The 26,150-nt window shown below is 47.2% G+C and overlaps 1 protein-coding gene across 4 annotated transcripts; it reads left to right on the forward strand.

The window, feature by feature from the left end:
- Positions 1–4,718: 4,718 nt before the first annotated feature.
- On the forward strand, positions 4,719–24,397 carry LOC103643007 (protein ACCUMULATION AND REPLICATION OF CHLOROPLASTS 3). Of its 4 annotated transcripts, XM_035961061.1 has the most exons (17): positions 4,765–4,864; positions 5,007–5,168; positions 17,275–17,333; positions 17,459–17,523; positions 17,725–17,859; positions 17,984–18,032; positions 18,595–18,707; positions 18,792–18,863; positions 18,950–19,060; positions 19,328–19,509; positions 21,060–21,323; positions 21,436–21,512; positions 21,586–21,962; positions 22,569–22,673; positions 22,746–22,883; positions 23,540–23,706; positions 23,794–24,376. In XM_035961061.1, exons 3-17 carry the CDS (start codon positions 17,288–17,290, stop codon positions 23,849–23,851), a joined length of 1,959 nt encoding a protein of 652 aa, XP_035816954.1. In that variant the 5' UTR covers positions 4,765–4,864; positions 5,007–5,168; positions 17,275–17,287; the 3' UTR covers positions 23,852–24,376. The 4 variants fall into 4 exon arrangements, with proteins under 4 accessions (XP_020397008.1, XP_020397009.1, XP_035816954.1 ...); XM_020541419.2 differs by having other exon boundaries at positions 4,719–5,168; positions 23,794–24,397; XM_020541420.2 differs by having other exon boundaries at positions 4,731–5,168; positions 17,275–17,321.
- Positions 24,398–26,150: the final 1,753 nt, after the last annotated feature.

A 26,150-nucleotide genomic window follows, 5' to 3' on the forward strand; every position in this document is an offset into this window, starting at 1 on the left:
CCCCGCAGCGGTGAGCCCCCCATCTCGTAATTTCTGCAAGGCCTCTAGAAGGGGCTAGAGTTTCTCCTGTTTCTCGCGTGTGGCCCCCCAGCGCCAGTTGCTGCCGGTGGCAGTCACCACTCGTTGAGAAAATGATGGGAGCCTTCCGTCATCATTCCGGAGGTAAAACCACCGGCACTGCCACCCCTTGTTCGAAGACACAAGGATGGCGGGGATGTACTGCTGCGCGCGCCCCTGCTCCAACTGGAGGGTACATCCATCGGCCCGCACCGCCATGCGGACCTTCTTTTCCCCCGTCGTCAAGGCGAAAAGCTCCGCGGAGAAGAGATGGGTCCACAGATCCCAGTGGGGGTCAATCCCCAAAAAACCCTTGCAAACCGCCGCGAAGATGGCCGCTTGCGCAATGGAGTTGGGGTTGAAGTTGTGCAGCTCCACCCCGTAGTAGTGCAGGAGCGCCCGCATGAAATGGCTCGCTGGCACTCCGAACCCCCGCTCGTGGAAGGAGACGAAACTAACCACATACACCGGCGGCGGAGTCGGGACGGTCTCGCTCGCTGGGACCGTCCACTCCGGCTGCGGGTCACCGGAGAGGGGACGGAGCAAACCATCGGCGACGAGGGCCTCTAGATCATCCACCGTGACGGTGGAGAGAGGCCACGGATCGCACGGTGAAACGACAGTCACCCTGTCGGCCATCACCGAACGAAGGGGGTGGAGGCGGAGGGGACAATGTGTGTGGTTTTCTTTTCTCTGGCTATTCTCTTAGGTTGTGGAAACCAAAGCAGAAGACGAGCAGCAGAGTAAAAAACCACCACCGGCCCCTCTTTCGGGTATATAAAGGCCTGGGCGAGATCCGTTCAACCACTTCGCCCAAACCTGCCGTGAAATTCAAACTCGAAGGCGAAGCGCCCGTTCCTCGAATGACTCGCGCACGCGCAACGGCCGCCCCGCGAACCGCCCGTCCCATCGCATTAACTCTGCGGCAGGGCAAGCGCCACCTTTGGCAGGCGAAGCAGGCGTTGTTTCACCTTCGCCATGATGACCGCGTCAAAAAAGGTGCGCCACACCGTTTAAATTCATATCCTTTTCCTCTTCCCCTTTCCCTCTCTTGCTACAGGGACCGGGAAAGGGGATATTTCGAAAGGGATCCTTCTCCGCGAAGGAAGCGGGCCCCGAGCCCTCCTACTGATCAGGGGTTCGAAGGCTGGCCCCTCGGAAGGGTTCGATAGCCGCCCCAGAGCACTCGGGCTTCAGGCTCATTACTGATCAGAGGTTCGAAGGTTGGCCTCTCGGAAGGGTTCGACAGCCGCCTCAGAGCACTCGGGCTCCGCGCCCACTACTGATCAGGGGTTCGAAGGCTGGCCCCTCGGAAGGGTTCGACAGCCGCCCCAGAGCACGCAGAGCGAGAGATGACTCTGGGTATGTCCGTTACATGGCCGAGGCTTGGGCTACGCTCCCGAGGTACCCTAGGACATTTTCGAGACCAGCAGGAGCAATTTTGTAACGGAATCCCACCAGAGGGAGGCATCGAGCCCTTGGACCCTATCGAACGGGTCTGGGTCCGGCAAATCACCTGCATGTACTTTTGGAGCGCGCCTCTGGGCCACTAGCCGACCCTCATCGAACGGGGCACGGGCGTCCACTCGGATCACCCGTTAGCAACTCACTGGAGACACCATGTTCGGTGCCCTCCGAGGGCAACATGGCGCTTTCCCCCCCTTCCTCCTTGCGAAAAGGCGATGAAGGGGCGTATGATAAAAGTCGAGACAGTCCTTGATCGTCCTCTCGCTCCGTGCAGAGGCTCGGGGGCTGCTCTCGCAAACCCGGCTACGACCAAACCGTTGACAGCGTCAACAAACCAGCCTGAAAACTCAGAACCTGACCATGCACCCGGGCTACAATCAGATCGCATGAGGGAACAACCAGACCGGCCGAGGCATCACGAAAGGCATTAAGACCTCAGAGGAGTCAACCACTCCTCCGAGGCCTCGGGGGCTACACCCGGCGGGTGCGCTCGCGCGCACCCACCGGAACAAAGTGTAACCGAGAAAGACCGGTCCCCTTGCAAAAAAGTGCGACAAAGCCTCCAAGCGAGTACCAACACTCCCTTTAAGGCTCGGGGGCTACTGTCGGGTACCGTAATTAGGGGTACCCCCAACACTCCTAAACACGGCTAGTAAACACCATCAGCACAAGCTGCAGAGACTGATGGGTGCAACTCAGGTCAAGGCTTCGTCTACTCAAGGGACGCAATCTCGCCTCGCCCGAGCCCAGCCTCGGGCGGGAACAGTAGTCCAGGCGAATTCACGCCTCGCCCAAGGGCCTCCTCAAGCAACGGGCGCACCCTCGACTCGCCCGAGGCCCAGATCGGGCAGGCTTCGCAGTGAAGAAACCTTGGCCAGATCGCCTCGCCAACCGACCGTATCGCAGGCGCATTCAATGCAAGGATCGCCTGACACCTTATCCTGACGCACGTTCCTCAGTCAGCAGGGCCGAAGTGACCGCAGTCACTTCGCCCTTCCACTGACCGACCTGACAGGAAAACAACGCCGACTGCCCCGTTCCGACTGCTGTGCCACCCGCCAGGGTGAGGCTGACAACAGCTAAGTCCGGCCTCAGGAGGAGGTCTCCGCCTCGCTCGACCCCAGGGCTCGGCCTCAGCCTCGACCTCGGAAGGTAGTCTCTGTCTCGCCCGACCCCAGGGCTCGGCCTCAGCCTCGGCCTCGGAAGGTAGTCTCCGCCTCGCCCGACCCCAGGCTTGGCCTCAGCCTCGACCCCGGGAGGAATCGCGTCCTCGCCCGACCCCGGCCTCGGCCTCAAGAGGAGTCTCCGCCTCGCCCGACCTTGGGTTCGGACCGACCACACCACGAGGGGATACATCATTACCCTACCCCTAGCTAGCTCAGGCTACGGGGAACAAGACCGGCATCCCATCTGGCTCGCCCTGGTAAACGAGTAATGATGGCACCCGCGTGCGTCCATGACGACGGCGGTTCTCAGCCCCCTACGGAAGCAAGGAGACGTCAGCAAGGTCCCGGCAGCCCCGACAGCTGTGCTTCTACAGGGCTCAAGCGCTCCTCCGACGGCCACGACACCGCGTACACAGGGCTCTAGCACCTCTCTGACAGCCACGTTGGCATGTACACAGGGCTCTGGCACCTCTTTGCCGGACACGTTAGCGCATAGCTACACCCCCATTGTACACCTGGACCCTCTCCTTGCACCTATAAAAGAAAGGTCCAGGGCCTCCATGAGAGAGGTCGCGCGGGAGGATGGACTGACGAACAGGCTCGCACACTCTCTCTCTCCCTCGCGAACGCTTGTAACCCCTACTGCAAGCGCATCCCCCTGGAGCAAGATAACACGAGCCACAGTTTTCCCCCTTGTGTTCCATCTCGCGCCAACCCATCTGGGCTGGGACACGCAGCGACAATTTTACTCGTCGGTCCAGGGACCCCCCGAGGTCGAAACGCCGACACCGTCATACTTGATGCGAACAATCGATGCACCCCTGAACAACCAAGGTTCACCCTCCATCACTCGATTCCGATCTCTAAGATAGTGGAATTGCGCCTTAAATAGGTCTAATTCTAGCACCTTGAAAGTGACCTCCTTTTTTGTCGCCCATTCAAAGTGCACAATGTTGAACAACACCACATGACTATAGGGTTTGGTGACGTAAACCTTAGACAAACACATCTAACTCACCTCCTTGATTAACTCATCCAATTACCCTAAGAGATCAAGGTCTTCCTTCTCTTTGACCATGTTCAAACTCTTTAAGGCCCCTTAATGGAAGGTTCAAGGTTCTAAACTGCTCATGTGGTCACCTTCTCCTCTTTCTCCGTTCCAGACGCGGACGCCATGGAGACGTCGCCAACTCGCACTACTCATGTTTATCTCATCGAACACATTTAGGGTAATGGACTCTGTCGAGCGCTCCACCGGAGGAAAGGAAGCCATAACTTGTGTAAGGGAAAAGTACCTTTACATAGTAGTAATTAGCAGTTTGATGATGTGAATTCTGTTTAGCCTGAAGTTGACTTCTATTCGGCCCAGAATCGGATGCCCATCCATCAATGTTGCAGGGAATAAATAAACAAGATAAACTAATAAGTCAGATTTGTGACTATACAAGTGTCGACCTAATTGACTGATAACATGATCCATAAAAGCTATGGTGAAAATGAGTTATATTTTAGACTCCATATAAGAGGGGAGAAATTGCGTGTCCAAGTTTTCACATGCAATTATTGTACAACTAAATTATCAAAATTCATAAATTCTTAAAAAATATATACACACTTTATTATATACACTACCAATGTATCAAAAATTTAAGTTCTATTATTCTATGTTAAGAGATATTAAATTTTTTTATTGTTTTTAATTTTTTTTTAAATTTAATATATTTTTCTGGCTCTTAATATATGATGAAGTAGAACTTAAATTTGATACATTCATATAATGTATAACGAAATATATCTATATATATATATATATATATATATATATTTGAGATTTTTTCATGAATTTTTTAATTTTATTGTATGTTGATTGTACGAAAAACTTGATTGCACAACAGTTTTATAAATATCTATCTTTATATTATGCTATCTGAATATACTGATTGATAAAAATATTTTTGAACTGGTCTTATTTATCACCGAACTTATTCAAGAGAGTATACGTGGCCTAAATTGAAATATCTGGGAAGTATGGCCTGGGCTCTTCATTGGACTCTCATGTCGGCCCAACACAGCTCCAAGTCGCCCTTCGCCTGCAGGCTGCACCTCTCGGCCACCGGCGGGCGGCGGCAGTAGCTGACTGCAAGATTCCGTTAAACCGCGGCTTCTCCCTCCCAGTTAAGTCTCGTTCACTGCCTGTGCTGCTCAGTGCTCTGCTCACACATCCTCGTCGCCAATGGCGGCTCCCGTCCGGGCCATCCCGCTCCCGTCGCCCGTCCTGTACCCCCGCATGTCCTTATGGGGCCGCAGCAGCTGCAGCCGGCGACGTGCCCCCGGAGTTCGCGCAGCAGTGGAGGCGGCGGAGGGTGCTTCGCGGGCGACGGAGTCCGTAGAGGTGGTCGGCGTAGGCAGCCGGAAGGACGCCGTCATCGACTTCTGCCTGGGCTCACGCACGCTGTCCTCCACCCCCATCCGCTTCTGGTACGGAACCGACATCGAATTTCTAACTCGAACACTGCACTGTCTTGTGGTGTACGCGACATGGACCTCCTTTTTGACCTTCAGACCACCTTGGCGTGCTCAGTGTTGTTCAGGGGACTCGTGATTTGTAGAATTGGAACCCCATCTGGCGAATCGATCAACTGCCGAAGCTAATTTTCCCTAATTTAAGTGTCTGACTTTGATTTCTACCGGTGAAATTTAACGTGGAATCACTAATGTGTGTTTCTCCATGATGCTACATTTTTTTTTTTGGAAATGTGTAGTTGCCATTTACCTTCCCGTTGTGTTTTCGGCTAAACAGAGTGGCATAATATTACTCGGTTGTGGTTTTTGCTCACCATCAGTTTCTTGTTGCTATAATCATTACTTCAATTATATTGTGTGCATAACCAAATATTAACCTAACATGCAAGTTATTTGCATTGTGAATTTGAAGAATATAACATGCAAGTTATTTGCATTATGAATTTGAAGAATATCTGCTAACCAGATTAATATTTGGGGAGAGCAGGGAGTTGTTTATGAGATTTACTACCTCCACTCTTTTATAAGGCGCACACACATATCAAGGTTCAAACTTCAAAATCTTTGACCAATAATTCGATTAATATTTTTTAATTATTATAACACAAACTTGATATGGTTAGATTTGTCATTAATTCTAATATCCAATTATCATAAGTGTATAGGTATAAATAATATAAAATAAAATAAACAGATGGTCAAAGTTAATTTGGAAGACCGTGTCATGTTAAGTTGTGCCTTATAAAAGAGAATGGAGGGAGTAATTTGTTATTTTTTGTAGTCATAGTACAAAGAAGCTTCCTGCAGCATATGGTAACCTTTTTTCTTTGATGGAATCACTGAAATTACAAGAAAATGTCTTAGTGAACTAGCCCATGATCCATTTTCTAGTACATTCTTACACACTATTTTGTGTGATGGGACATTGGTTCCTTTACAATTCTGCAGAGTGCAGATTGCAGCAGGAGTTAGAGTTGTCTCCAGTGTACTAAGTAGTAAATACCTCTATAGTTTGAAACAGAAGCATGAAATATTTCGATACTAATATGTTTAATTCGTGATCTAGTTAAGGACTGCATCTTGTACCTTGTGGCTTGATGTACTTGCATTTCCTAAGTCAATGTAACGAATTCTTGAAAGAGTACGTTGATCCATCTATTTTTGCAACAAATTCAGTGTATTGTGCAATTTCTCTGTATTAATGCCTCTTTGATTAAATAGTTATGAACTTATGATTACCCCTTTGACACATAAGAAGATTAATCTGCTAGGACCGATCCCTTACCTTGTTGAGTATAAGCTTTGCATAAAAGATTCTTTTCCAAATGAAGTGCTTGTGTGTCAAGGGCGTAGTGATCAAGGGTAGGCGGCCCTCGACTACGGAGTTCGTAGTCTCCTGCCGTGTCTTCCAGAACCGAAGGTTATGCCCCTTACGGCGGCTGGGCTTGAGAGGAGATAGAGAGAGAGATGGATAATTGTTTTTCTTTTCTTCTCAAGTGCTGATTACATCTATATATAGCCCACGGCTGAAACAGATAAGGGTAATCTCCTCCTAAATAATAGGCTAGATAACTTCTAACAGAAAGGAGTAATCCCTTCCTAAATAATAGGCTAGATATCTTTTATTGCCTTAATCCTAGCGGCTAATTGGTTTGGGCAGCCGCCTCCTGTGCTGCATGCTCGGCTGCCCTGCGTATGTCGCGGGCGCGACGTCGCCTGGAGTAGGGGATGCCGTACATGACATCTGTTGGTGTATGTGTGTGTGTGTTATTAGAAGATTTTGTAAGGACCCAAATGCATAAAATGCCAATAAAAGAGAGAGGGGGAGGTGTGTTCAGTGAGTCTGAACGACCTCAACCTATATTCTACAGACTTCCACGGAATACAACATGGTACCGGAGCCCAGGTTCTCGGAGGCGATTGTGGTGGCGACGAGTCGGTGCACGTGGAGCTGCTGAGGTGGTGCTCCGGCTGGACTGTAGCGGCGCTCGGTCTCCTCCGAATCCGCTTCGTCTTCCTCGGCGGCGGCGGGTGCGTCATCCTTCTGCGCGTGCGGTAGCAGCTGCTTCTCCTGCTCGGCCTCCTTCTCCTCCACTTCCGTCGGCGCTGCACAGCGGTCGTCCGCGCGCGAGATCTGGCTGCCGGAGGACACCGGAACGGACGACGCCAAGGCGCTGCAGGAGAAGGCTGCCAGGAAGGCGGTGCAGGCCGCGGGAGGCGCCTGCGCCAAGGGCGGCAAGAACACCGGCAAGAAGTAGTCGGGGTCTTTAGTTCGCAGGATCTGCTCGTGTTGGAAGATCTGTAGCGGGTGCTGGTGATTAGCGACGAGCGGCGCCGCTGAAGACGACCAAGTCCGTGCAGGCGGCCAACGGAGAGAGGTCTGCGGTGAGTGCAGCAAGGAAAAAAAGGGGGCGGCTCTGTAGGTTTGGCTGCTGTCTGGGCACAAGGCAAAGGAGGAGAAGAACAGGCAGCGGAGGAGCTGCAGGAAAGTGACTGGAGCTTCTGCTGATTGAGCAGAATGGGGGAACAACAAGGCATTGAACAAGTCCTTGGGAAGCTGGTGGAACTGCTTACAGCGAAGAAAGATGAGACTCCATCTTCAAGCAAGGAAATTGTATCGTATATGGAACCTGTCCAGAAAATTGAGCTAATGCCAAATGACATTAAATTGGAAGGCATTAGAAACTACTTGCCGTGGTCAAGAAGAGCAATGTTATTACTGAAGGCAAAGAGACTTGAAGGTTTTGTCACTGGAGAATCAATTGAGCCAGAAGACAAGTCGAGCAATGACTGGAAAACATGGGAGGCTATAAACTCTCTGGTGGCTGCATGGTTGTTGAGCTCTTTATCTCCTACCATAGCAGGCTCCGTGGATACTATCACGAGTGCAGCTGGAATATGGGAGGCCTTGTCGAAAATGTATTCAGGAGCTGGTAATGTGATGCTATTAGCTGAGACTGAGAACAGAATTAGTACTATGAAGCAGGGGGACCTCTCCTTAATGGATTATGTTGCAGCTTTGAAGCGGCTGTGGGCTGATGTGGATCATTTTGATCCTATTGAGCTACCACACACTGAATGTGTAGTGTGGATAAAGAAATGGATAGAAAAAAGAAGGGTTCTTCAATTCTTGAGAGGTTTGAATCCAGATTTTGAGGCAAGGCGTGCTAGTATGTTTCATCAATCCAGTCTTCCAAGTCTCGAAGAAGCCATAGCTGCAATGGCACAAGAAGAGACTAGACTGAAGCTGATAAAAGGTGATACTTCATCTCCACCTCCTCCAGCTTTTGTGATGACAAGGATACAAGAAACTAGAACATGCTATAATTGTGGTGAGCAAGGTCATCTGAGTCGAGATTGCCCTCAACAACGAAGGCCTTATCGTGGGAGAGGAAGAAACAGTGATAGACGTGCTATGAGGGGAAGTGGAAGCCGTGGAGGAAGGAGCGGAGGTTATAGAGCTAATGTTGCTATACCTGAGGGAGATGAAGATCTAATTACAATTCCAGCTTCAGAACTAAAAGAGTTGAGAAAGTTGAAGGAGAATAAGAATGACTCAACGTCTGATGATCAAGGTGCAGTGTCAACTTCAACTGATAATTTGGACCCAGGTATAAAAAACCATGCTTTAATTTCCATGAGAAAATCCAATTCAAGCTGGATATTAGATTCTGGGGCATCTAAACATGTCACTGGCAGGTCAAGTGAATTTGCATCATATAAGTTATATCCAAGTTCATATAAGAAAACGGTTCAAACTGCTGATGGAACATTCCAACCCATCAGAGGAGTTGGCACAGTAAAATGCACACCATCTATAACCTTATCATCAGTATTATATGTTCCTTCCTTTGGAGTCAATTTAGTTTCAATAAGTTCTTTGGTTGATCAATTGGACTGTCAAATATTTCTTGATCGTGAAAATTGTATAATTCAGGAAAGGAAGACTGGAAGAAGACTTGGAACTGGGGTTCGTCATAATGGACTCTGGTATCTTGATAAGAGAAGAACTGATGAAGTAGTATGTCGTGCACTATCTGCAGTGGCCAGTGAAGAAGAAGCAAAGGTAATGCTCTTACACTGTCGCCTGGGACATATATCTTTTGATGTTATGAGTAGAATGTTTCCTTATGAAATGAGTAAGGTGAACAAACAGAGATTAGTCTGTGATGCGTGTGAATTTGGGAAACATACTAGAACCTCCTATGTGACTCGAGGACTACGAAGTGAAAGTCCCTTCATGCTTGTTCATTCAGATGTATGGACATCCCCTATTGTCTCAGTGAGCGGGGTGAAATACTTTGTTTCCTTTATTGATTGTTATTCTCGTATGACCTGGTTATACCTTATGAAGCATAAAAATGAAGTGTTAGACTGCTTTAAGGATTTCTGTGCATTAGTAAAGAACCAGTATAATACTCATGTGAAAATTATCAGAAGTGACAATGGAACAGAGTATGTAAACACAGAATTTAGATCTTTTCTCTCTAAAGAAGGGATATTACATCAGACGTCATGCCCTGATACACCCCCACAGAATGGAGTAGCTGAGAGGAAGAATCGACATCTATTAGAGGTGGCTCGCTCACTTATGTATACAATGAATGTGCCTAAGTTTCTATGGAGTGAGGCAGTTATGACTGCTACTCATTTAATTAATCGTATGCCATCAAGGATACTTGGCATGAAAACTCCATGTGAATTGCTCTATGGAAAGAATGAATTCATTGTCCCACCAAAGGTTTTTGGATGTACATGTTTTGTTAGAGATCACAGACCTTCAGTGGGAAAGTTAGACCCTCGAGCTGTTAAATGTATCTTTGTTGGGTACTCCTGTGGGCAGAAAGGATATAGGTGTTGGAATCCATCTGAACGACGGATGTTTGTGAGTTTAGATGTCACTTTTCGGGAAGCTATTCCTTTTTATGGAGAAAGATCAGACCTGAGTGATCTATTTGCTACCCTTGATACTCCTAGTGGAGATGGAGTTACATCTGAGGGGGAGAATGAGAATGAACAAGATGATGTAGACAAGGGACAAACAAAGCATGAAGGAGTAATAAGCAGTCCAATTCCTCAGGAAAGAAGAGAGGTAAGTGATGAATCAATTTTACCTCAAGCCCAGAATTCTAGAGGAGAAAGTATACATGACAGAGTAATCTCAAAAGTGTATACAAGACGGAAGTACAGAACTCGAACAAACACAGAAGACATGGCTCAATCAACTCCTATACAAGAAAGTGGCCAGGAAGAAATTGAAGAAGCTCGAGCTCCAGAGATTGAGGTTCAGGACCTGCCATCAGATGATATGCCCATTGCGTTACGAAAGGAACCAAGAACTGGTGCAGGAGTCCCTCCTCAGAGGTATGGATTTGATCACGACATAAGCAATTATGTGTCTTATACCTCACTATCTTCTGAATATAATGTTTTTCTGGCATCCTTACAATCTGTGACTATTCCAAAAGATTGGAGGGAAGCAAAATTGGACCCAAAATGGAAAGAGGCCATGCTTGAAGAACTAACTGCTCTAGAAAAAAACAAAACTTGGGATCTTGTGCCTTATCCATTGGGTAAGAAAATAGTTGGTTGCAAATGGATATATACAGTGAAACAAAATCCTGATGGAAAAATAGAAAGATACAAAGCTAGATTAGTTGCAAAAGGATATAGTCAGACCTATGGAATTGACTATGATGAGACATTTTCCCCGGTTGCAAAAATGAGTACTGTAAGAACATTAATCTCTTGTGCAGCTAATTATGATTGGCCGCTATATCAGTTGGATGTTAAGAATGCTTTTTTACATGGGGATCTTCAAGAAGAAGTCTACTTGGAGGTTCCACCGGGATTTGCTACTGATCAGACCAAAGGAAAAGTATTGAAGCTGAAAAAATCGTTATATGGTTTAAAACAATCACCTAGAGCTTGGTTTGATCGACTACGACGGGCTATGTGTAATATGGGATATAAACAGTGCAATAGTGATCACACTGTGTTTTATTATCATTCTGGAGGCAGTGTCACTATTCTGGCAGTATATGTGGATGACATGATCATCACAGGGAATGATCCTTTGAATATCTCCCAACTAAAGAAAAATTTAAGCAAGGAATTTGAAGTTAAAGACCTAGGACAACTACGTTATTTTCTTGGCATTGAGATAGCAAGATCTCATAATGGAATTATCCTCTCACAGCGCAAGTATGTATTAGATCTTCTACATGAGACAGGTATGCTTGGATGTCGTCCAGCTTCTAGTCCTATTGAGCAAAATCATAAAATATGTGCACAAAATGGAGATCCTATTGACAAAGAAAGATATCAAAGGCTTGTGGGACGGTTAATTTATTTATGCCACACAAGGCCAGATATAACTTACGCAGTAAGTGTTGTGAGTAGGTATATGCATGATCCAAGGAGTGGACATTTAGATGCAGTCTATAGAATTTTGAGATATTTGAAGAGCTGTCCGGGGAAGGGACTGTGGTTCAAAAGAAATTGTCATTTAGATGTGGAAGGTTACTGTGATGCAGACTGGGCAAGTTGTCTGGATGACAGGAGATCTACTTCGGGTTACTGTGTTTTTGTTGGAGGAAATCTTGTATCATGGAGAAGCAAAAAACAATCAGTGGTATCCCGCTCAACTGCAGAAGCAGAATTCAGAGCTATGTCGGTATGCCTTAGTGAATTGTTGTGGGAAAAGAATTTATTATCAGAATTAAAGCTTATGAAAGGTACTCTGAAGCTTCGGTGTGATAATAAGTCAGCAATTAATATTGCTAACAATCCTGTTCAGCATGATCGAACTAAGCATGTGGAGATCGATCGCTTCTTTATTAAAGAACGTCTGGATGATGGGACACTTAAGCTAATTTCTGTACCCTCTAATGAACAAGTAGCTGATTGTTTAACGAAAGGATTAGGTGTTAAAGAGTGTCTATTAGCATGTAGCAAGATGGGGATGATAGACATTCATCACCCATCTTGAGGGGGAGTGTTGGTGTATGTGTGTGTGTGTTATTAGAAGATTTTGTAAGGACCCAAATGCATAAAATGCCAATAAAAGAGAGAGGGGGAGGTGTGTTCAGTGAGTCTGAACGACCTCAACCTATATTCTACAGACTTCCACGGAATACAACAACATCTCTCCCCCCCTCGACCCCCAGCTCGTCCTCGAGCTGGAACGCTGGGTACTTGGCGGAGAAGGCGTCGAGGTCTTCCCATGTGGAGGATGCTGCGGGTTCTCCCTTCCAGCGGATGAGCACCTGTCGAACCCCGCGAGCGACGCGAGTGCGCACAGCACGTTCCGGCTCAGGGTTGATGGCTCCATGATGAACAGCGGATAACGGTGGTGGTGTCGCGGGAGGCTCGCCCACCCATTTCTTGAGGAGGCCGACATGGAACACATCATGAAGCTTGGCGCGTGGAGGCAACTCGAGACGTACTGCCACCTCATTGATGAGCTCGGTGACGCGGTACGGCCCAAAGAAGCGGGGCTGAAGCTTGCTCTTCGGCGCCTGAGAAATTGAAGCCACCGGCCGCTGACGGAGTCGGAGGAGCACCCAGTCCCCAACGGCATAGGAGACGTGGCGGTGAGCTTTGTCGTAGTAGCGCTTCTGGATCGCCTGGGCCTGCTCTAGGCGGTGACGGACGTCGGCCAAGAATTCTTCACGTTCGGCCATTGTTTGGGCCACAGCAGCCACGCGCGTGTCCCCTGCTTCATATGATCTGATGGTGGGCGGGTCACGGCCGTATACCACCCGAAATGGTGTCTCCTGTAGAGAAGACTGGTACGCGGTGTTGTATGTATATTCTGCCCAAGGCAGCCACCGCAACCAGTCCCGCGGCCGGTCGCCGGAGAAACAACGTAGGTACATGGCGATGACGCGGTTGGCAGCCTCTGACTGTCCATCGGATTGCGGATGGAATGCCGTGGTCATATGTAACTTGGCGCCCATGAGCCGCATCAGCTCCCTCCAGAACGTGGAGGTGAACACCGGATCGCGATCGGAAACCATGGATTGCGGCATCCCGTGGAGGCGTACAATGACGGTGAAGAACGCCTGTGCCACAGACTCAGAAGAGTACGGGTGAGCTAAAGGGATGAAATGGCAGTACTTGCTGAAGCGATCCACCACCGTTAGGATGACGGATTTTCCTTTGACCCGGGGCAGAGCCTCGATGAAGTCCAGCCCGACGTCAGTCCACACTCCAGTCGGCACGGGTAGTGGAAGAAGAAGACCAGCCGGCTGCAGATGCTCCGTCTTGAAGCGTTGGCACGTAGGGCAGGCGCGGACGAAGTCCTGGACGACGCGACGCATGTCGGGGAAGTGGAAGTCGCGTCGGAGTCGGTGGAGAGTGCGCTGCATGCCCTCATGTCCGTCCTCGTGCACCGCGGCCACGATCTCCAGGAGGAGTGGCGAGGTGGAAGGGATGTACAGCCGGCCATCATAGGTGACCAACCCGTCGACGAGGCCCCACGGGGCTGTACGGGTACCCGCGGCCAGCTCATCCCGGATGGCGACGAGGGCAGGGTCGAGAGCGTGTGCCTGGCGTAGCCGCTCGATGTAGTCGAAACGCGGGCCCGAGATGGTGAGCACTACGCCGTCAGGTGTGTCCCGACGGGACAGCGCGTCCGCGACGGTGTTCTGGGCGCCCGGCTTGTATTCCACCTCGAAGTCGAAACCGAGAAGTTTCCCGACCCAATGATGTTGCGGAATTGTCGCGAGGCGTTGGTCGAGGAGGAACTTCAAGCTGTAGTGGTCTGTCCGGACCGTGAAGCGCCGTCCCCACAGGTATGGGCGCCAGTGGCGTATGGCGTGCACGAGCCCGATGAGTTCTCGCTCATATGCAGCGAGGGAGCGATGTCGTGGCGCGACGGGGCGGCTGAAGAAAGCTATGGGGTGCTTGTCTTGGAGCAGCACCGCCCCGAATCCGTGCGTAGAGGCGTCACACTCGACAACAAAAGGCCGTGTGAAATCCGGAAGCGCCAAGACCGGGGCCGAGGTGACCGCGGTCTTGAGGGCTGTGAATGCCGTCGCCGCGTCCTCAGTCCAGGAGAACCCCTCCTTTTTCAGGAGCGCTGTTAGGGGTGCTGCGATGGCGCCGTAGTCGTGGACGAACTTGCGGTAATAGCCCGCAAGGCCCAAGAACCCGCGGACCGCGCGGGCGGAACGCGGTTGGGGCCAGTCGGCCACCGCCCGCACCTTGGCGGGATCCATGGCGACGCCGGTATCAGAGATGACGTGGCCGAGGTAGGCGATGGACGACACCCCAAACATACACTTGGAGCGCTTGACGAACAGCTGGTGTTGTTGCAGCACGGTGAGCACGGCTCGGAGGTGTCGGAGATGGTCGGCCCAAGAGCAGCTGTAGATCAAAATGTCGTCAAAAAACACCAGTACGAACCGGCGGAGGAAGGGACGCAGAACGTCGTTCATGAGTGCTTGGAATGTCGCCGGAGCGTTGCACAGGCCGAACGGCATGACGAGGAACTCATATAGCCCATCGTGCGTGCGGAACGCCGTTTTGGCGATGTCGTCGGGACGCATGCGGTCTTGATGATAGCCCGAGCGGAGGTCCAGCTTGGAGAAGAACTTGGCGCCGTGGAGCTCGTCGAGCAGCTCGTCGACGACTGGAATGGGAAAGGCGTCCTTGACGGTGATGGCGTTCAGGGCGCGGTAGTCGACGCAGAACCGCCACGAGCCCTCAGGCTTCTTGACCAATAGAACGGGTGAAGAGAACGCCGAGGAACTCCGGCGGATGAGCCCCTGGGAGAGCATCGTTGTGCACTGGCGTTCCAGCTCGTCCTTGTGAGTCGCTGGGTAGCGGTACGGCCGCACGGCGACGGCCTAGGCGCCTGGTTGGAGGGTGATGCGGTGGTCGCGAGAGCGCGGTGGAGGCAGCCCTTGAGGCTCGGCGAATACGGGGTCGAAGGAGTGCAGTAGCTCGTCGAGGAGGGACGCGGAGGCCGTGGTGGAGCATATGGCCGCCGCGATGGCGCCCTGGGCGCACGGCCAGCAGATCGGGCGCCCCTGCATTATGAAGGACATGGTGCGGCGCTTGAAATCCCACGTTACCGGCCCGAGCGTGCCGAGCCACTGGGCGCCCAGAACGACATCATACCCAGCCAGCGGCATGACGAAGAGATCGGTGCTGAACACGTCGCCCTGGACGGAGAACGTGACGTGGTGCAAAACACCTGGGCAGGTGATTCGCTCGCCGTTGGCCACCGTCGCCGTCATGCGTGGCCGGGCGGAGATAGGGAGCCCCGTGCGGCGTGCTGCGGACTCCGAGATGAAGCTGTGCGAGGAGCCCGAGTCCAGGAGCGCGGAGAATCGGACGCTGCCGATGGTGACGCCGATCTGGAGGGTGTCGATGAAGCGGAACCCGTCGAGAGCGGAAAGGGAGAAACATGGCGACTCCTCGGTGGATGCCCCTGGTGCGGCCCATACGGCGAACACAGGCGCCTCCTTGTCGCCGGGATCCTCCGCTGCCGCGTTGTCGTCCCGTGCGACGTCATCGATCTCCACACCATTGAGGAAGAAAAGGCGGCGGCAGAATCTGTTGTGGCCACGGGTGAACTTCTCATTGCAATTGAAACACAACCCTTGGCGTCGTCGTTCTGCCATCTCCTCCGGTGTGAGACGCCTCTGGTTGCTATCGTCGCGGCCCTGCTGAGCGGCTGCTGGAGGGGCAGGAAGCGCCAGGAGCGGCGCTGTTGCCGGCAGGGCAGCCCGCTGTGCGGGGCCCGGGGGACCGCGCGGTGCTGGCCGCGTTGGTTGCTGTACCGGCCGGTCGCTCTCCATCAGCTCGACTTGGCGAGCAAGCTTATGGCCGCCGCGAGTGTGTCTGGATGGTGGAGACGGACGGCGTGGCTGAGCGGCGGTAGAAGACCCCCGGTGAAGAGCTGGACACGCTGCGCCTCTTCCAGCCGACCGGCGCGAGGTAGAAGGGCCTGGAATCGGCTGGCGTACTCTTCCACGGTTCCGGTGCGTCGGCAGTCGGCGAGCTCGAACATCGGGGCAGACCGGAGCGGGGGCCCGAACCGGAGGCTCAGGAGATCTTTGAAATGTCCCCACGATGGGGTGCCCTCATCGTCCTGAAGCTGGATATACCATAGCTGCGCGACCTCGTCCAGGTGATAGGACGCCATGCGCACGCGCTCCTCTGCCATGGTGCGATGTTGGCGGAAGTAAGCCTCGCACTTGTTGAGGAAGATCATTGGATCGATCGTGCCGTCGAAGCGGGGAAAGTCCCACTTCTTATGGTTTGGGAAGAAGTCGTGATCGCGGGGCCTGTCTGTCTGGTTGCCATCGGCGGTGCCAGACGCTGACGCAGTCCTGTCCTTCATGGCTGCCATGTCGGACTTGAGGGTCTGCATCTCCGAGGTCATGGTCTTGAGCATGTCCAGCACGTCGGCGAGAGACGGCTCAGACATGGTGGCTGCTGGGCTGGTTGCAGATTCAGATGAAGAGGTCGGCGAGGATGGGGTGGGCGGTGGTCTAGGGCTGGCGGCGGCTGGTGAGGAGGTGGAGGATCGGCTGGATCGCTGATACCAGATGTCAAGGGCGTAGTGATCAAGGGTAGGCGGCCCTCGACTACGGAGTTCGTAGTCTCCTGCCGTGTCTTCCAGAACCGAAGGTTATGCCCCTTACGGCGGCTGGGCTTGAGAGGAGATAGAGAGAGAGATGGATAATTGTTTTTCTTTTCTTCTCAAGTGCTGATTACATCTATATATAGCCCACGGCTGAAACAGATAAGGGTAATCTCCTCCTAAATAATAGGCTAGATAACTTCTAACAGAAAGGAGTAATCCCTTCCTAAATAATAGGCTAGATATCTTTTATTGCCTTAATCCTAGCGGCTAATTGGTTTGGGCAGCCGCCTCCTGTGCTGCATGCTCGGCTGCCCTGCGTATGTCGCGGGCGCGACGTCGCCTGGAGTAGGGGATGCCGTACATGACATTGTGTTGTTTGCTATACTTTTAGTTGTTTTTGCATTCATCTTCTTGTTTTCTTCTTTAAAAACTCTGAACCATCTCTGACTTTTGTTTCAGGACAGTACATGTGATGGATAATTCTAAAGTTCAGTTAATACAAAAAGGTCATGGAACTGGTACTACATCTGTCATGAACTCAACTCCTTGAGTTCATTCAATGTTTTTCATGCATATATTTTTTGTGGTTTTCATTCTGTATCTACTATATATAGAATGAAACTGACATCTCTCTGTTTTTCAGATGCAGTGTTCAGAGACTTGGAACCTCCCTTATTTCTTCATCCCTGCCCACCTGCGGTTATTCTTGTTTGTGAACTTCTCATCTTTCTTTTTGACACCATATGTTGCTCTCATACTGTTTGGCCTTAGGATATTGAGTGTGCTTAGATGTTGTGCTATATTCCTTACCACTCTTTTGTATAATGCTAATGAAACGCATGCTGCAATTGTTTTTTCTCATCTGGCACCGAGATCTGACGCATATCTTGCTATGACTTTTAAATTTAGGTTTCTAGTGCAGGACAGGATGCTGATCATATTACTGCAATGGAGTTACTTAGCGTTGTCAAATCTGCTGGTAATCTGGCTGCATCAATATTTTTGAAGCCCTTCTGCTTTGAGGGACAAAGAAGGCAAGTAGAGGTAAAAAAACTTCTGTAGTAAATTTTCTTCTTTTCCGTGAATATTGAACTTTATGGTTATGGGTGCAGATTGATTAAACTTGAATAAGTTCTTATAATTTACTATTAATTTGTGTCTTCTCCAGGCAGCTGATTTGATTGGCAAACTTCAAACATGCTCAAACTTTCATATTGGTAACCCATTTCTAGCCTACTTTTTACAATGCATTAATGTTTTGCAAAATGGCATGGGAGAGTAAAAAGATTAATAGAAGCTTTTCTCACTGTTTCCTATCTGGGATTTACACCGCTTCCTTCATAATTGACCTATAATAGGACTGATATTTCACTAGTTGTGCATTATGCTCCCGAGTCCCGGTTCCTAGATCATAAGTTTGTATAGGCCCTGGTGTGCACACACATGTCCCACCAAAGGTTGAGATGGTGATAAGAAGAAAATGGATGCTGCTTAACATGCTAAACTTAAGTTTTACAATGAGATGGTGAACGTGAAACTATTCGTTATGACAAGCTAAGTGGGTTTTGTCCTTTGAGTAATATTAAACTCTTTGGTGGTGTGGATATTGATGAATGATGATTGGCATATAGTCATTGTATTGATTTATTGTGAAATCTTGTCGTGTAGTTCTGTTTTTTCTCCATGCAATACTAGCATCACAATATTATTGTAATTAGCCATATTCAAGAACAGTGGCTTGTAGTCTAAATAATTACGGTTTCATCTATACTGTCACAGTTATTGAAGCTGATTCATTGCTTGAGACGGAAGTGGAAACTCTTGCCGAAGCTTTGGAAAGTGCCAATAATGCTGTCCTGTCAACTATTAGCATGATATCTATCATGATGTCTGTGAGTTTTAAATCCTTCTACGCTGTGCTATGATATGAAATAATGCACTCTACTTTTTAATTCCATTTTTTCTCTAAATATCAGGGTTATAATAAGATGTTCTGGAGTTCCCTTAATGCACAAATTAAGGAAGTTGGTCCTGAGGAAGTAGCCAAGGTTATAAAGATATTTCCTTACTACTAAGTTCCATCATCTTGACATTAGCTTTTATTAAATGATTCTTACAGTCTACAACTTAACAGCTACTCAGAAGCTATGGGGAAGCTAGAGTTGGCTTTGGTGCTGGTTATAACATCCAGTCAGCAATTAAGCAGGCTGTCTTTCACTGTCCATTTCTTCGTGGTGGCATAAAGGTGGAATTGATTGTCTTCTTTTTTTGTAACTTTTGATGTGTTTATTACTTTATTCTATATTCTATACGAAATGTTAAAAAGGAAAGGGAATTTTGTTTATGTTTTGGCATCTTGACTTAAACGGTGCCTGTGCAAAAAGGCCAAAATCTGCTATACATATGCATCAATGCAACTTGTATATCTGCGGAAATTTGTAGCCATGAAATATTTGTGCTGCTCGCTTATATTTTGACTGCACTGATTTGTTTACATATTATTTTTGTGTAGGACTTGAACAATGTGGTTTTCCTCTCCCTTACAACTGCTCGGGTGTTGTCTGAAAGTGACTTGATCTCTATTCTGCACATCTTCCGTCGAGTTACTGGGTTCACCAAAGATATTATATTTTCTAGAAATTCTGAATCTGATTTAGAGCCAAAACTGATAGTAGTTTCTCTTCTAACTATCCGGTAAGTTATCGCATAGCAGCTGATACAGAAAACTCAAATGATCAGCCTGGTTTTTAATGAACCTTTTCATTTATCATTCCTTAATCATACTCCACGACTTTTTTCTCGAACAGGTAGGAGAGCCCGATTTTTTTTTTCAATTTAGCCATTTTTTCTATAAAAAAATCATGTTTCGGGCCCTGGACGAAGTATTCCCGTTTTTGGACCCTCTTGCTCAGCGCCATAGCATATGGCGCCGAGTTAACACTGCTCGGCGCCACAGGCCATGGCGCCAAGATCTCGGCCGCGCCAGCGAAGTCCTCAGATGCCAGGGAGGATGAGACCTTGGCGCCATGGCCTGTGGCGCCAAGCAGTGTTACCTCGGCACTATGTGCTATGGCGCTGAGCAAGAGGGTTCAAAAACGCTATTAAATCATCCAGGGATTAAATGTGATTTTTTTTTGAAAAAAGGCTAAAATGCAAAAAAAAAAACGACTGCGTGTCATTTCGCTAATAGATAGAAAACGGTCCAATTACATGTCGAATCCGTGGCTTGGTTAGTGAATTTAGTCCACGACTTTAATGTATGTTTTATATCATCTCGCATTTTGTTAAGTAAATCATCTAAGATAAGGATAATTAAAAAGGGCTAAATCTTTGAGTTGTATTGCATGTGTTGATTATCTTATTGATATATGAATAACAAACTGATCATGTGATCTTGAGATAAATGTACATCAGCATGTTTTTTAGTAAAACACTTTGAGCAGACATGAGGATGAGTTTCTTACCCCTTGTATGACATGGTAGTATATTCAGCTATTCCCTTCCCATTTCTTTCACATTCTTGCTTTGAGACTCATCTATTTTGCTGGGTAGTGTTATATACTTTCTCACAGTTCACATAACTACTATGGTGTATGGTGCAATCTTTATCACCGTTAGTGAAGTCTTTATAGTTGTGGTATCTGATGCTTTTTCCACTTTTCATGGTTAAAAGATTGTCCTGCCATTTTATTGGAGAAAGACCTTCAATTTCTCATTCTTTTCTTGATAAGGGTATATTTGAAAGAAACATTAATTGATTACTTTTTTCATAAGTTGTTACTTTCTATATTTAAACAGATATGTGCAAAAATAGTGTTACTCTCATTCTTCCTGATGTTGTCTCATGTTGTTACGGATTTTCAGCTTTTCTATGTGATTATGGTGTTAATAAATATCACTATAGACCATGGGTTTTAAAGCGGTATGGCGAGACAAGACGTTGGACTGCCGCCTGGACGCCTAGGCGAGGTAGACGAGCAAGGCGCCTAGGCGTTGGACCACCGCCTGGACGCCTAGGCGACGCCTTTAGAACAGTGCTAATGTGCTATAGACTGTAGTCTAGCAGTATGTAGTCTAAAAAAATAGTTGTGCAAAAGATACTACATTTTACTCAACTTGAATTTGTGCTAGGTCAGATATACTGTTTTGTTTTAAAATTAACTTATGTAGTTTTTCTCTACTCACCCATCGGTGACAATTGCTGATATTAGTGGTTGATTTTGTGCTGCAATTTTTTTTTACAGAAACCACTATGACGGAAGTGTTTCCACAGTACAAGAGGGATTCCTTTCAAGTTTGGCCTTGCATTTTCCTTTTATATCTTCTCTTATGGGAGGAGATACCCCTGAGCAGAAACAAATTAGGTCGAAGCATTCCTTTAATCGACTGCCTGACAACAGATTTAATTCTGTAGAACAAGACGAATTCTCGCGAGTTTCTAATCGGTCATCTGATGCTACTGTTTCCAAATCATTTCCTGAAGAATTTGAGGATTTGGAATCTGTGAGGTAACTTACAGACTTGGCTTCTTTCCTTTTGTCCCAGGAAAGCTAGTTCCTTTTTTTTAAAAAAAAATAACTATTGTTATGACCAAGCATGTGCACTGCAATTCTGTCTTAGGAATCAGAGAATAAAGCCAGAATCTCTGGAAGGTGATCTGGCAGTTACTGGAGAAATGAACAAAGATGATGACAACGGTAAAATTGTTTGTGTGCACCACGTCCTTTATTTTGTTTGCTTGTGCTTTTCTAACTTAAGTTTCATTGACAGGGCATTTAGTTTCACAGCAGGAACATCGCTTCTTGAGCAACTCCCCTGGTTTTGATATTGCACAATCGTGGGCTAAGCAGCGTGTGATGGCAAGTGGAAGCAGTAAAAATGATGAGCTTGATGCTGTCGCTCTTCCTGTTGGTGTAAAACTTAGCAAAGTTCAGTCTGATCATTCTCCAGATATGCAGACTGAAACTCTTGGTGCTGACACAACTGTTGCTAGTGGACATGCTGCCTTTGGATTATCTTTTTCTGATGTTCGTTTGGAGAAAGTAATGGACGTATGTAGTTCTGCGATCACATTTCTGAGGAATAGAATGGATAGGCCTCGAAAGCGTGGTTCAAACTCATTATCCAGCCGGGCTGCCCTGATGCTTGTTAGTTTCTCTCTCCTGCATACTTATCTTGAATGCCATGCTAACACAGTTTGTTATAAGCTTCATTCCTTGTTTGGACACAAAGGGGAAATAGTTAGCTTGCCCATATCAAATCAATTTAGAGAAGTGCAACATATTAGGTTCCATATAGGTTGACGAAGAAGGCACAGTTTACTAATCCAAAAATGGATAACTGTGCGCCAATATCATCCTCATAGTTTCCTCTGGAGCTACTCATAATGTTTTGCAGCCTCCCTCATCCGTTCCATGCACTTAGCTAGCTCAGTTGCTCCCTTTTCTTGTAGTGCGCTTTCCATTCAGTTACATTTGTGCATCTAGGGTGTTTATGTACTGCTTAGATATTTATCAAGGTGTCTTATGTTAACTCCTTTTTCCTGGTGTGATAAAAATCCTCACATGATGTCAATGCAAACACAATTAGCTCAATATTTATCTTTGTCATTAGTGCTGTTTTTATGTTTCTACTTTTCTGGAGGAAAAAACATCTCATATCAGCCAGAATTTGGAAAAAAAATTGTGTGTCTTTGTTATGAATCTGCATGTTCTATGGGCCTTAGCATCTGTAATCCATCATTTTCCTTGTAGGATGCAGAAAGAGAACCAGAAAAGACATGGAGCCCCATAGTTGAAATACATTATGTAGGGGGAACTTATAGAGGTAGATGTCAAGAAGGTGTCCCTGAAGGAAAGGTGAAGTCGGATCACACATTCTATCCAAGTTATCTGACAAATCCAACAGTCTTACCTTGTTAATCATTACAGGGACGTCTAACCTTCAGTGACGGAAGCTTTTATGATGGACTCTGGAGGTATGGTAAGAGATCTGGTTTGGGGACTCTATTTCACAGTAACGGTGATGTATACCATGGAACGTGGAGGGATGACCTTATTCATGGAAAGGTATGGCAGTATGTTACAGTTGCTTTCATCTTGCACATCACAGCTGTGAAATGGAAACACTAGCAGACTACTTTCAGATTCACAGTTAATTTATATACCTATTAAGCGTGATTGCCATGTGCTTAGAACTATTTCTTGAGATTTTTTATTTGGCATCTTTTGTATAAAGACCATTTGTCTTGAATTCTTGATTATAACCTATCCAGCCATGAAATATCCAAGCATCTTAGAGCATCTTCAAGAGACCAGCCAAATAGCTCGTCAAGCCAAATTTTGGCTACTTAACAGCAAAATAACTCTCCAGACTCCAGCAAACTAGCCATCTAACTCGCTAAGCTATCCGACTCTCCAAATTGACTCCCTCACTAGCCAAATTTGGCTAGTTACTCTGAGTCTCTGATTAGCCAAACTAGATAGATAGTCTGTTGTAGTTAGATGCTACATATAAAGTGTAATCTTTATGGAAAAGTAAATATAGAGTTAAATATAGAGCAAAAATTAAAGAGACCCTTGGAGATGCTCTTAGCGTATTCAAGCTGCAAGTTCTGAACATGTATTATCAAGTTGGACAATGTAACACTCTTTACACTCAATGTGATTTACTCTGCTTGATGGGGGGAAAAACTGATTTACTGACCCCCTCCCCTTCCATGTAGGGCTGGTACTATTTTCACAGCGGTGACCGCTGGTTTGCAAATTTTTGGAAGGGCAAGGCTAATGGTGAGGGTAGATTTTATGCCAATGATGGGAGTATCTTCTTTGGCCATTTCCGAAATGGATGGCGCCATGGGGAGAGCCTGTTGGTAGATGCAAACGGTTCAAGGTTTTTCTCTCGTCTATTTCACGTTCAATGTGTTCCAGAAAGAGTACATTACATGGACTTGACTACATTATCGATTCATGATTACAGGTGGATCGAAGTTTGGGCTGATGGTGTACTTATCAACAGAACTAAAATGGAGAAATAAGGTTCAGATCTAAATACATTTTCCTGATGTTTCTAAAACTTGGCTCCTCAGATGGCTACGCTTCAAAGTCTCAGATGTTGCAAGGCACTCTGGTCCGGAGCCTCTCTACTGTACACGAAGTCGTCCTATATTCAGTCTTGAAAGTCGTAAATAGGTGCGCTGTTGAGGTTTCGATGCCCTAATTTCAAAGGGGCAGACTGCAGGCGTTTCTGTATATACCACTAGACTGCAAGTATGGGAGGATGCCTTTGTTCATACGGCTGATGGATCAAGCTGGGAACAGCTATATACCCAACTGTACCTGAACGTGAAGTGTGTTTGATTAGTTCCACTGATAACCCATAGATATTTTCTTGTCAAGGTTACATGGACGAAACAGGCTCTCGTGGCCGTGCTCCTTTTTCTCCCCCCCCCCCCCCCCCCCCAATTGAGTGCTTGAGTTTCCACGAATGTGGGCCCAAACTGTATCCTTTACCCTTTTTAATGTTTCCATCAATATTATCTGCCCGTTGTATTTCGATAATATATATTGGTCAAGTTTGCTCATTTCGTGGTACTCAATAATTTGAGGCTTTGTAGGGATGGAAACGAGCTCCGCTAGTGGGTGATCCAGCTTGGCTCGTGCGCTGGCTCGCGAGTCGTGTCCTGGTAAAACATTACATTATATACTAAATTAATATTATAAATATAAAATATATAATCATTATTCAATATTATGAGTGATTTAAACTTTGAAATGTTATATATCCATCATCAAACACTAAGAAATAATGAGCTCTCGATCTTTAAGCTTATTTTCCAGCCCTAGTCTTCACACTGGAATTACAATGAAAAAGGTGGTGCAACAGACGATTTCACTGGCGTAGATAGAGGGCCGCTGTTTCTTTTTTCAGTTAGGCACGGCTTGGATGCCCGAACTTTTTGTATTTTGTTCCTTTCTCGGAAAAAAATCACGTTTAGACCTTAAAAAATTTTAATGTCACTTTTGGACCCTTTACTCGGCGCCATAGCCTATGGTGCCGAGGTAACACATCTCGGCGCCATAGCCTATAGCACCGAGGTACGTGTTGCGCTGGCACAACCTAGACGACGTGGCGTCGACGTGGCATCGAGCTCGGCGCCAAGATCTATAGCGCCGAGCTCTGATATGTATGACAAAACTCATCTAGCTTAGTCGGTAGAGTGCAAGGCTTTTAACCTTGAGGTTGTAGGTTCAAGTCCCATGGTGAGCGTTCAATAGTTTTTTTGTCTTTGTCACAATTTTGTTTTTTTGTTGTCCATATTTTTCGTTTATGTTGCTGATTTGTCCGTCCAGATTTATTTCTCATCTAGATTTTTTGTTTTTGTGACTGGTTTATTTATTCATCTAGATATTTTTTGTTTTTGTTTATTCAAACTCCGTAACGCAAGGACCATGTACATAAATAACCCACCCTATGGAAGTACGGAGTACTTTATAAAATCATCCCGTCGTTGTACTTTACCGCACATGTGTATTGAATATCACTCGCAAAAGCAAAAAAATCTAGATGAGAAATAATTTTTGACGGACAAATCAGTGGCATAAACGAAAAAATCTCGACAAAAAAAAATCAATGACAAAGACAAAAAATATTGAACACCCACGGTGGGGCTCGAACCCACAAACTCAAAGTTATGAGTCTTGCACTCTACAACTGAGCTAGACGAGCTTTGCATCCAAGCTCGACGCCATAGATCTTAGCGCCGAGCTCGGTGGCACGTCGGCGCCACGTCGTCGGGGGTGGAACAGCGTAGCACGTACCTCGGCGCCATAGCCTATGGCGCCGAGATGTGTTACCTCGGCGCCATAGGCTATGGCGCCGAGCAAAGGGTCTAAAAATGACATTAAAATTTTTTATGGTTCAAACCTGAATTTTTTTCTAAGAAAAGGACAAAATACAAAAAAAAAAATCGGCTTGGATGCCCGGGACCAGATGGACGTATGTTAAGTTTGGGTGTTGTTGTGAGTTAGACGCAAATCGTCTGTGCACTGCAGACAGCGACACCCCCTTCTTTTTGGTAAGAGTGAAATGAAATTTTGAATTATAGAACTCCCCTCTATTATAAAATAGTTTTCACTATAGTTTTGAAACGAAAAATGGTTGATTCCTCAAAAAACCAAAAAAAAAACAACGTCACGTATTTGGAAACGAAGGGAATAGAGTTTTATTGAATTGGTCTGGGTGGACACCTTAGGTTAGGAGCTCAAGTGGTACTCGCCTTCTTGATGTGGACGGAATGCATGAGCATCTACCATATTCCATTCCGTTCGTTGCCT

The sequence above is a fragment of the Zea mays genome, chromosome 7 (genome assembly GCF_902167145.1).
Source record: "Zea mays cultivar B73 chromosome 7, Zm-B73-REFERENCE-NAM-5.0, whole genome shotgun sequence".
Taxonomy (NCBI): Eukaryota; Viridiplantae; Streptophyta; class Magnoliopsida; order Poales; family Poaceae; genus Zea; species Zea mays.